This window comes from Garra rufa, chromosome 17 (assembly GCF_049309525.1).
Source record: "Garra rufa chromosome 17, GarRuf1.0, whole genome shotgun sequence".
Classification (NCBI taxonomy): domain Eukaryota; kingdom Metazoa; phylum Chordata; class Actinopteri; order Cypriniformes; family Cyprinidae; genus Garra; species Garra rufa.
In genome coordinates, this window is record NC_133377.1 from 10,134,051 (window position 1) to 10,147,172 (window position 13,122).

The following is a 13,122-nucleotide window of genomic DNA, read 5'->3' on the forward strand; positions in this document are numbered from 1 at the left end:
AAATTGTAAAAAATAGTGTTTCCTGTCTGTTCTTCTGAATTATTTCATGATGAAATGAGACTGAAAATTCCCTCTAATATATGTCAAAAAAAAAAAAAAAATTAAACAAGAATTTTGAAACCGTTTTAATCCAGTGTTTAGATTTTTGTACTAGAAATGTATGCAAATTAGTGCATATTTCATTAAACAATGCCTCATTTGCATATTTAAACCTAACATTTCAGAAAACATCTAATACAAAAAATGTTTGCAATTATCAAAGTAATCAATCAAACTGGGTAAGTAAGGTGATAACTATTAGTTAATTTTTTACCCTATTCACCTGCAGTGTCTCGCCTTAAGAAAGAAAATAAATATTTATTATATATAATAATAATAATAATAATAATAATAATAATAATAATAATAATAAATTATGTTAAACTAATATAAAAAATGCATTCATGCAAAATAAAATTAAATAAATAATTAAATTAAGTGCCATTAATTTGTTAAGTATCTATGTAATGTATCTGCAGCGTGAAAAATTCATATTGGTTTGACAGCAACGCTGACATTGTTGTCAGTGTGCCAAGCAAAGAACGGTTATTATCCTGCAATAAACACATGATGAACACCTTACACAAATATTACCTCACTGACATGCTAATTACTTGATTAGCCTTACCGATAATTAGCTCAGGAACATCTACACTCCATGACCTCTATTTTTAAATGCAAATTAGTCTGCTTTATGTGATGGTTACAGCTGCCACAGAAGCGTTTTACAGCACGGGACTCCAGTGCTGTTGAATAACCCGCTCAGTAAGCAGGGGGTTAAACGGTTATGATCCTAGTCATAGACTTCTGAGATCCACCAAACACACACTCCATAAGCACATCTACAGCCTCCATTCTGTCCTTTACGAGTGATGTAATTAAATTCTCTCCTGCCCCATCAACACAGAGCAGGTCAGACGGCAGAAGCACCAGCCAGATCCTGTAGAGTTCCTGTGTGCCACACACACACACACACACACACACACACACACACACACACACACACACACACACACACACACACACACACACACACACACACACACACACACACACACACACACACACACACACACACACACACACACACACACACACACACACACACACACACACACACACACACACACACACACACACACACACACACACACACACACACACACACACACACACACGAAGCATTTCCTGACTAGCACACAACACACATGCTAGCAGCTTCTATTATTCACCCTGGATACATATGGGCCAGCATTAATTGAGAGCAACAGGGGTCGAGGTAAACATATGTCGACCGCTAAACACACACACACACACACACACACACACACACACACACACACACACAAAACATGAGCAAATGGGCCACAATCTTTCTTAATAAAAACAATCTGAGGGAAGACTGAATACACATTTAAACGAGTCTTGAATAACTCTGCTGTTAGCACACATGCTCTTACAGATTGAGCTGTGGTGCTTGTGTAGGCAGAACAGTCAGATTAAATCCAGCTAGCCACATTTTCCCAGGCCTGTTCAATCCACTTCCCATACTTTAATGTTCCTTCTCTCACTGTGTGTGTCAATGCATGTGAAAAACAAATAGAAACATTAATAAAATAAAAACAACAAAAAACAAACTTAAAAATAAGCAGAAACCAACACAAAACCAAACCAAACAACAAAAGACTAACACACACACACACACACACACACAAAACAAAACAACAAAACAAAAGACTAATACACACAAAAAACAAAAAACTAACAAAACAAAGACTAACAAAAAAAAACAACAACTAACAAAACAAATACTACCACAAAACACAAATTATCAAAAACAAAACAGACTAACGAAAAAAAAAAGACTAACACAAAAAACAAAAGGACTAACAAAAAATGACTAGCAAAAAAACTAATGTAAAAAACAACAAACACAATATTTAAAACAAAATAAAAACTAACAAAAAATAAAACAAGAACAAAAACTAACAAAAAAAGACTAACAAAACAACTTACACAAAACAAAACCAAACAACAAAACAAAGATTAACACAAAAACAAAACTAACAAAACAAATACTAACACAAAATTATATATATATATATATATATATATATATATATATATATATATAAAACACAAAACTAAAACACAAACAAAATAAAGACTAACACAAAACAAAATAAAAATAAAAACAAAACAAAGACTAACACAAAAAAAAACAAAAGGACTAACAAAAAACTAACATAAAACAAACAAAAAATACTAACAAACACAAATAAAAAGCAAAATACAAAGACTAACACAAAAAATAACAAGAACAAAAATCTAACAAAAAGACTAACACAAAAAAACAAAAGGACTAACAAAAACTAACAAAACAAAGCAAAAAAAAGACTAAACAAAAAAACTAACAAAAAAAAATACTAACAAACAAAAAAATACAGATTAACAAAAAATAAAACAAGAAAAAAAACTAACACAAAACACAACAAAAAACTAAAGACTAACAAACACAAAAACTAAAAAAAATTAAGGCTTAAAACAAAATAATAAAAAAAATTAATAAAACAAAAAGGCTAACAACAACTTATCGTGGATGTAATCAATCATGATTAATTGATTGAGCCTTAAAGCAAACACAAAATCAAAAGCAAACGCAAAATGAAACCAAAGACTAACAAAACAAGACAAATACAAAACAAAACAAAAGCAAGACAAAAACAAACAAGACAAAACCAAAACAAACAAGACAAAAACTAACAAAAAAACAAAAGCAAACCCAAAATTATGCCAAAAAATAAAATAAATAAATAGACAAAAAAAAAAAAAAAAAAAAAAAAAAAAAACACACTATACTACTTTCTCTTAATTAAACTAAGCAGTTACAAAGCTATACAGCTTAAGGCAACAAACAAGCTTTACAAATAGGTTGTGGGCAACTACTGATTTCAGAACTATTAATAAAATTGACATCAAGCATACCAGACAGGAACAGACCAAAAACATAATTGACCCGAGCATAAAAAAGGCCCAATATGACTGAAAGGACCAAATGAATAATTTTACGAGAGAAACACTCAAACATAAAATGGCTTGTAGTGGGTGAGAGGGGGCATGTAGCGGCAGCTGTGTGCTTCATATCGCCGCTGTGGCCATTTTATTATCACAAACCAAAGAGATGGCTTTATTCTCTCTGACATAACAACCCAATTTCAGTCCAATAGAAAATGAAATCTGCCTCTGCTCGTATGGTGGCTTTTTCCTTCATCTATTAAATTGTCAAAGTAAGCGGGTAGTTACAAGACATGACAAAACAAATTCACAGCACGCCACAGGCTGCGAGATATAATGCTATGTGGAGAAGCACATGGGGAGAAGGATTGGAGGACAGGACAGCGAAAGGATTGTCCCCGCTGAGTGTGAAGTCTGACACACGTCTGGTAGTTACAGTAATACAGCTAGAGAGGCTGTTTAAACTCAATGAACTTGGTCCAAAGCCATACTAATACATGAAATTACATTTGCATTTATCGTCTGTTTGGCAGGAATAAATCTGGTATAAAGTCAATGGATAAATATTATTAAATGTCAAGGATCTTATACCACTTTATTATTATTATTATAAATATTCATAATATATTTAATGCCACAGCAACAACAATACTACATTACTATTATTATTATTTATTTACTTATTTATTTATTATTTATTATGTAAAATATGCTGTTATTAGTAATATTATTATAAATACTTAAAATACATTTAATGCAACAATAATACAATAATACTCTGACTAGTAATAGTATAATTATCTGTTATATTTATAAGTAATTACATAAATTATACAGTTATCATTATAAATATATACAATATATATTTAATGCAACAGCAACAACAATAATATATTACTAGGAATAGTTATTATTTTTACTATTAATAGTATTATCTATAATAATAATAATAATAATAATGTTTTTATTTTATGAAATTATTATTATTATTATTATTATTATTATTATTATATATTAAACATAATATTTACAATATATTTAATGCAACAACACATTATTATTACTACTATTAATAGTATTATGTATTGTTGTTGCATTAAATATATTGTAAATATTTATAATATATAATAATAATAATAATAATAATAATAATAATAATAATAATTTCATAAAATAAAAACATTATTATTATTTTATTATTATTATAGATAATACTATTAATAGTAGTAATAATAATAATCTATTATAATAATAATAAAATACGTTTTTATTTTTAATAATAATAATAATAATTATTATTATTATTATTATTATTATTACTATAAATGTTTACAATATTGAATTCAACAGCAACAAAACAGTATTATTGTTAGTAACAGTATAATTTTATAATAAAAATAATACTGATGAGGATTTATTGCTGAAAATATATATTATAAATATTTACAATATATTTAATACAACAGCACCAACAACAATACATTACTAATATTATTACTACTAGTATTATCTATAATAATAATAATATTTTTAAATAATAATAATAATACATTATAATTATAATATGGATTATTATAATTATAATAATAATAATAATTATTATTATTATTATTATTATTATTATTATTATTATATAATCATAATTATTATTATTGTTGTTGCTTATGAATGATTGTTACATTAAATATAGCTTGTTAAGTTAATATGCTAAATATATTTATACATTTAACACAACCACAACAATAAATGAACAACAACAACAATAATAATAATAATAATAAACATTATTATTTTAGTTGTTCATGAATCGTTATTATTATTATTATTATTATTATTATTATTAAAACAACAATAGCAACACATTAATATAATTATGTATACAAATATTATAATTATTATATTATTAAAGTATATTATTGTATATTATTGAAGACAATAGCATTGATCATCTATAATACATTATCTACACAATAACATTTATTGTTATTATCAATTATATATTATTATTAATTTTATTAGTAAGCTTTTCACTTCAAGTTGTCTTTTACAGCACATGCGTTTTAACACCGGTGCTTCCTGTTCATTTATTCACTGGAAACCTATCAAACGATCTGTACATTTACTTAAGCAAATGTGTGTTGCAAACAAAGCGTGATTAAGCAGAGAGGAAGTAGCAGTCACGCTCGTGTTGGGGCGTCCATGCGTGGGTGTGAGGGGTCAGGGCAGCCAGGTGGTCCTGGTGTTAGAGGTCACGCCCACCAGACAGCTTGCGGCGAATGGCTAAGCTCCAGTGCTCAAAGGGCCTGTCAATCAAGATTGATTATGAGGAATGGATGAATTTGCCCCGCCCCTCCGGGCTGATCTCACCCCCCGCGGCCCTCTCTTCATCCCCCGCTAAAGAAAAGAGCCTTTGCATGACAAAGTGGTGTGGATTTCATGAAGAAAGAAAGAAAAGAAAGATAAAATGAAATAAAGAATCCCTTTGGGGTCGCACAATCCCCCATACATCCCAAAAGGATGGACTTTGGGAATAAAGAAAGGTTCGGAAAGGTTACCCCTCTCTGCCCTTTAATCTATAGAGTTCCCCCGCAACATTTATCCAACATATTACGTGGTCGACATTCAGTCTTCAAAATGTCAGAAAAAGTCACAGTGCAACTTTCCAATATGATGGGATTTGTATTTGTTGAAGTAAAGTGAAGAGGAGCCGACGGTCCCAGCAGAGGGTGAGATCACCAATGCTGCAGGTGTTAACTTCAGCTAAGTATTCGGTGAGGGGGAATTCAGCACCTTTAGAGAAACAACTACAGTGAGAAAAATGTGGTTCAAATGTGTGATTATATGACGTGCACACACACACACACTTGTCTATTGGTCTTCTCTCACTCTACTACTGAAACAATTACAATAACACTGAGTTTGAATCATGCCGAAGCCCCTGACAAGAGCGATTACGCTCACCTCGTTTGAAGAAACAGTGCTTAATACCAGTGTGCAAAGACAAGCCAGGCCTGATTCAGATTCTATTAGCCCCTTCCTTGGTAACATAACCATAGAGAGAAATAATCATAATGAGAAATAACCACACTGAGAGACATTCATGGCGCAATTCACTTTTCACTAAAGAACAACAGGCAACGTTTTCTGACCAATTTGTGCTGCCAAAATGTGTTCTTTTAGAAAGAGCACTTTGTCAATAATACATAAGAATATATGTGACCCTGGACTAGGGCTGGGCGATTAATCGAAAAATAATCGAAATCGACATTCAGAACCTATAATCGTTAAAATTTTTCCAGGAAGATTATTTCAATTACTTTCCCTTTAAAAAACACTAGCGCTCCATTCCGTTATTCCGCCGACATGTCGATGGAGAGCTTAAACAGTATTTATACAGTAAAAAGTATTTACAGGATATACAAGGGTAATTTTATTTAGAGGAGATAGTGCTTATTTTCTACTTTTAATATGAAAAACATTGAAAATTATTTATTTTGTTTCCAATAGTGCAAGTTATTTATTTTCACTAATTTAAGAAAAATGTGACTTTTCGTTTTAAGCAATGCTTGCTTTAATTTCAGTTGTTCAACACTGATGTTCAATTAATAATCAGATCGTAGATAGTGTGTTTCCTTCAATTATTTTAAAATCAAGTAATGCACCCTTCATCCAAAAATCTCTCGCTTGTAATATGTGAACATATTTACTGTACAAAACTTGTCAGTGAACTATGAGGGCAAAAAAATATTATATAAATATAATTAAATATAATTGTATTAATAAATAAAATAATCGTTCATTAATCGTAATCGGGTTAAAATGTTCAATTAATCGAGATTTTGATTCTAAGCCAAATTGCCCAGCCCTACCCTGGACCACAAAACCAGTCATCAGGGTCAATGTTTTGAAACTGATATTTATACATGAAAAACCTTTTCATTGATGTATGGTTTGTAAGGATAGGGCAATATTTGTCTGAGATGCAACTTTTTGAAAATCTGGAATCTGAGGGTGCAAAAAAAAAAAATCTAAATATTTGGAAAAAACACCTTTAACGTTGTTCAAATTAAGTTCTTAGCAATGCATATTACTGATCAAAACTTGACTTTTGATATATTTACAGTAGAACATTTACAAAATATATTCATGGAACATGATCTTTACTTAATATTCTAATGATTTTTGGCATTAAAGAAAAACTGATAATTTTGACCCATATTGTTGGCTATTGCTACAAATATCAAGGTCAAGGGTGAACTGAATGTAGTGTTTAGCTTGCGCTAGCTGTTGTATGTGCGTTCAATAAGAAAGTAGCTTTCCAGCGGATGATGTAGAAGTAGCGTAAGCTCTGGTGAGAATATTCTAGTCTCGGGAGAACCAGTCTCCTTTTGGCTTATACTGAAATTCTCTAACTTTCTTTACAAATCCTTGTTTTGTACTTCTAATTCGTGACCAATATTTTGATTCCTTGTTCTTCACCATGTTCGCCTATGTCCTACGTCATCTGCTGGAACGCCACTCTCTCGTGAACGCACGCATGACTGTTAAGAGAAAGCTAGAGATTGTGGTTTAAAAAGTTTTAAATATGGATACTTTTCTTACACAAATGCATCAATTCACTTCAGAAGGCCTTTATTAACCTTTATTACTAACCGCTGCATGGAGCATTTTTATGATGAATGGACGCACTTTATTGGACTTTAAAATCATCTCAACACCCAATCACTGCCGTCATAAAGCTTGGAAAAGCCAGGACATTTAATATAACTCAAGATTGTATTCATCTGAAAAAAGTCATATACACTTAGGATGGCTTGAGGGTGAGTAAATATCTTTTTTGGTTGAACTATCCCTTTAAAGGGTTACTCCAACCTAAAACGAAAATTGTGTCATCAAATCACTTACATCCCTTCGGAAAACAATTTAAGATATTTTGGATTATTATTTTGTTATTTTTTGTTTTCTTTGTGTACAAAAAGTATTCTTGTAGCTTCGTAAAATTATGGTTGATCCACTCATGGCAGATGGACTATTTTGATGTCTTTCATACTTTTTTGGGCCTTGACAGTGTTATTTACTTGGCAGTCAATGGGACAGCCGCAAAGCTTCCAGGTTTCATCCAAAATATCTTAAATTGTGTTATGAAGATGAACAAAGCTTTTACGGGTTTTGGAACGACATGGAGGTAAGTGATTAATGACAAAATTTTCATTTTGGCATGGAGTAACCCTTTAAGTACATTTACTTAACTCTAAGTACTTTTCAAGAGAAACAATACTTATTTTTAGTTAGTTGCAAGATATGTAGGGTTACCACTTTTAATACCCAAAAATAAGGGACGCATTGGGGGGGGGGGGGTCATCTCAAAAATGCTGCAGTAAAAAGGTTTCATATGAGTTTTGCATATAATATGGGACGTCCTGAATAAGAACTGATCATATATTTTTTCTACTTTTTAGAAATGGGGTCTATATACCCCCTTAAAATGTAATAATGTCCCATATCTCAAAAATGCTGCAGTAAAAAGGTTTCATATGAGTTTTGCATATAATATGGGCCGTTCTGAATAAGAACTGATCATTGTTTTTTTTTTTCTACTCATTAGACTTTAAAGTCTCATAATGTCCCATTTCTCAGAAAAGAACCGTCAAGTACACACCAATAAATAAAACGGATATTAAAGCAGAAATGCAAATAAATAAGTAAGTAAAAATTCACGAGCATTTTGTAGTATTATCTCTCAGTCCTGGGCGTCTAAATGAAAAGCGCTCTGCAAGCGCGTTCTCTCTGTGTTGTTTCTGAAACTACCGTAATCACTGTAATATGCGCGCACACTTATAATCAATCGCGGCTGGCTTGACCGTGTTTTTCTGAACCGCGGCTGGCTTTACCACAGTGATTATTTGCATGAGACACTGCTTTAAAAAAAATTATAAAAAATACGGGACAAAACCCGTCCCGTATTGATTCAAAACGGGACGCGCAATTTCATTCTCAAATACGGGACGATTCCGTATTTTAAGGGACGGGTGGCAACCCTAAAGATATGAGGCATACTTCATGTCTGTGTGCTGATTTTTAGTATGAATATTAGTAATAGTGATGCTTGCCTTAGCAAAAACTGCTAACTCGAGACATTTACTTATTTTGGACAGAGCTTTCATTCAGTCTATCAATAAATGAACAGGACATGGCCGCCAGATTCTGGTGGTTATGAATGACTGGCGGTGAAGACCTTGACTTCCTCTGTCTGAGGTTCTTCTGGAGAAAAGCCCTACCAAACAACATCCCTTCCAACATGTGCCGGAAAGAACCAGAGAACACAAAACAGAGTGATGTGTTCGACAATGACCAGAATGACCAGACCTCATCAGTCATTTCATTTTTATCTATTGTTTTTCCTCCATCTCCTTCCTCAAGGGTGTAAGAAGAGACTCTGTGTCATTCTAGCTCATGTGACCTCTAACCTCACTTATCTGGAGCTGAACATTGAGTGATGATCGGTGTCAGAGCTTAAATTTTCAACATTTAAACAATGCTTGCACACGCGTGTATGTGGTTTAAGAGATTATTTGTGAGTAGCTGCCAAACCACCACTGGAAGTGAGACGTCCTCTTTTCCAATGTCTTGTCAATGTCAACCAACAATTCCTTAAATGTACAAAAGTAGTATAAAGAATTCACTTTAAAACTCTTTCGTTCTTTCTCTCAAAGACTCTCTGTGTGTCCCTTTCTCTCAGTTGCACACTGGCATTATTCCACAGAAGCGGCTGTTGGCAACAGGGCAAAGCCAGTAGCGGGATAAGCAGTCCACAGCCGTACCAGTGTGCTTTCCACTCGCTCGCAGGTGTCGCGCATGGCTGCCATCTTTTTCTCGACGGGGAGGGCTGAAAGCCTGCAGTGTTCAAGAGTTCAAAAGGAAAATGAGGCCGTCAATATCTGGACTAGAGTCACACGTACACATCACTTCTGGGTTTTGAGTCTTTTAAGCCAATGCAACGGTTTCATTTAAAGACTAGCCTGATTGACAAAGCAATTGTAAATCATATTGAAATTACAAATGCTGTACCCAATCTAAACCAGTGCAATCTACCAAAATGGACCACAAAACCAGTTATATTTGTAGCAATAGCCAACAATACATTGTATGGGTCAAAATGATTGATTTTTCTTTTATTCCAAAAAACATCATAAGGATATTAAGTAAAGATCATGTACCATGAAGATATTTTATAAATTTCCCACCATAAATAATCAAAACTCAAATTTTGATTAGTAATATGCAAGGCTACGAACTTAATTTGGACAACTTTAAAGGCGATTCTCAATATTTAGATTTTTGTTGCATTCTCAGATTCCAGATTTTCAAATAGTTGTATTTCTGCGAAATTGTGACTGGTTTTGTGGTCCAGGGTCACATATCATTTTCAGATTTTCAATTTACTATTCTGTCCAAGGCAAAAAGATAAATCACTTTCTGTTTGTGCACTTTGGGCAAGACCGAAAACAAAACTGGTCCCTGCAGAGCTGACGGGACTTCAAAGCGCTGAGCCACGTCTCTACCGCCACGTGCTCCATTCTGATGCGTGTTTGCGCAGCTGCGGATTCCTCGCCTTTAAACTTAAAACCAGTGGAGAAGATCTTTCCAAACTCTGACGGCAGTTTCTGAAACAGAAACTCTACCTGGCCAAAACACATCGGGTATCTAGGTGACTAAGAAAGCAGCAATGTCAAAACTGTAACCTAGCAGTTAGTACACATACACCGCTGCGTTGAACCATAGTACGTATACGTGCTAAGAATGTGTGTGCCGTTTCCTGATACCTACATTTGTGTAGGGTTGAGTGAGCAGAGTTGATCTTGCATAGGAGAGACCATCTGATAATATGGCAGTATGTAAACAACCTGCCAAACCAGTCCAGGCACAGGCTCAATGTCAAGGGAAAATGGGAAAGTGTGCGGTATGCAAAATAAGATGCAAAATAAACATCTAGTAAAGTCCAAAAGGAAGTAGAATAAAAGAACGGTCTCAAACATGTTTCCTCCAAAAACTCACATCTTGTATTAGTTGGACAAACAGACAGTCCTGCCTCAAACTCATGTTATTGGTTATCCTAATGTTGCTACATTGAGATGGTCATGACATTTCTGTAATATTAATGTATCTAGTCCTGGCTCTTCCAAGCTTTATAATGGCAGGAAATGGGTGTTGAGATTTTGAAGTCCAATAAAGTGCATCCATCCATCATAAAAAGTGCTCCACAGCTCAGGGGGGGTTAATAAAGGCCTTCTGAAGTGAATTAATGCATCTGTGTAAGTGTCCATATTTGAAACTTTATAAACCGTAATCTTTAAATTCCACTAACTGTCGTACACGTGTTCAGTGGAAAGAGAGGAAAACAAAACACTGGTCGCAAATTAGAAGTACTAAACAAGGATTTGTAAAGAAAAATGCCAGATTTCGATATAAGCCAAGAGGAGGCTGGTTTTTCTTTGCTGTTTCAACTTAAAAAAGTAAAGTGTTTGTGCTGCCTTAAAACTTGAAGAAGTTTACTCAACTCAAATATCCAAGTTGTCACATAGTACAACTTAAAATTTTGCATTTAGTCGACGTGAAAAGTTAAGGCAGCATAAACACTTACTTTAAGTTGAAATAACTTTTTTTTTTTTTTTAAACAGTGTATATGGATGCACTTCATTGGACTTCAAAATCTTAACACCCATTTATTGTCATTATAAAGCTTGGAAGAGCCAGGACATTTTTTTAATATGATTCCAATTGTATTCTTCTGAAAGAACACAATCATAAATATACCTAGGATGGCTTGAGGGTGAGTAAATCATAGGGTAAATTTCTTTTTGGGGTGACCTATTTCTTTAACAATTTGTATTGTATGTTGTAATTATGAAACACACTGGTTTCTACTATTTACTGCACTGCTTTCAATAGGTATTTAATGATTCGAGAGAGTCACATTTACACTGTTCTGAATAACTTTCTACCTCAACCTTTTATTAAAAACTGGATATTTCATTATGAAATTGAATCATTGACATCTGCATTACCTCAGTAAGTGTTCTTGGAATTCCAGAAATAAAAAAATAAAATAAAAACACACTCAAAACCCCTCTCCAAACACTTAGTAAGCAACTGTACTACCACTTCATCTTGTCAAACCAGTATAGCTACTACTGATGTAGCAAAAGTACTCCTCTGACGTCTGTGCGCCACTGTAAATCATGAACGAATGTAGCACGTGGAATAAGCACATGCCATTCCCGTTAAATTCACACTTTAGCCGATGGAACGCCTCGGCGTGACGTGACATGTTGATTCATGAGCACAGTTGAAGCCAAACGTCGCGGACGAGGCCAGCACCTGTCAGAGGAAATCACACAGAGTCTGCTCACCGAGTGCTGGGTACAATACAGCCTACACAACAGTCTCGTTCATTGAGACGAGTCTACAAAATAAACAGATGAGGTAAATAATGTGCATCAAGTCTGTGTTTAATAGATGGTGTGAGATTGCACCACAGTAGTTTTACATTTTAGGCAAATCAGCCTACAGATCTGTTTTCAAATAGGATTGGACTGTTTTCAAAGACTATTGTTTTAGATTAAACACAACGTTTATCTACAACTAAAAACACTCATATAATCTGAGGCATTTAATTCAAATCCTGCCTTTTAAAATTCATTCACGATTTATTCCTCCCCATAAAACAATTTCCTTTGTTTTTTTTTTATGCATATAAACTTGACAATAACTTTCTTTTGTTCGCTAACTGAGCTCACAGAAGTTACAAGCTCATTTTTTAGTTCAGCATATAAGAAGAAAAATGTCTTGGGGGAAAATTGTATACCAGGCTGTATATAATCCAGCGTTGCGCATGCAGTTAAAAAAAAAAAACGATAATAAATGGCAGAAATATGACAAGCATTCAATACCCCGCGAGACGGCAAAGCAGAGTCATGCTGGTACCTTGTCAATTTCCATTACAGAAAGATTAGCAGTTAGACAGCTGGTGCCACTGCCGCTCAAGTACAAAAAGAGCCTCTGTTTACT

General features: G+C 33.5%; 1 protein-coding gene across 1 annotated transcript in view; it reads right to left on the reverse strand.

The window, feature by feature from the left end:
- Positions 1-10,751, reverse strand: part of jarid2b (jumonji and AT-rich interaction domain containing 2b) — a 93,490-nt gene extending 82,739 nt beyond the window's left edge. Inside the window, exons 1-2 of the mRNA XM_073822437.1 lie at positions 10,617-10,751; positions 9,802-9,948 (exon numbers count right to left, since the gene is read on the reverse strand). Coding sequence (XP_073678538.1) covers positions 9,802-9,948; positions 10,617-10,751 — 282 coding nt within the window. The remainder of the gene's footprint in view (positions 1-9,801; positions 9,949-10,616) is intronic.
- Positions 10,752-13,122: the final 2,371 nt, after the last annotated feature.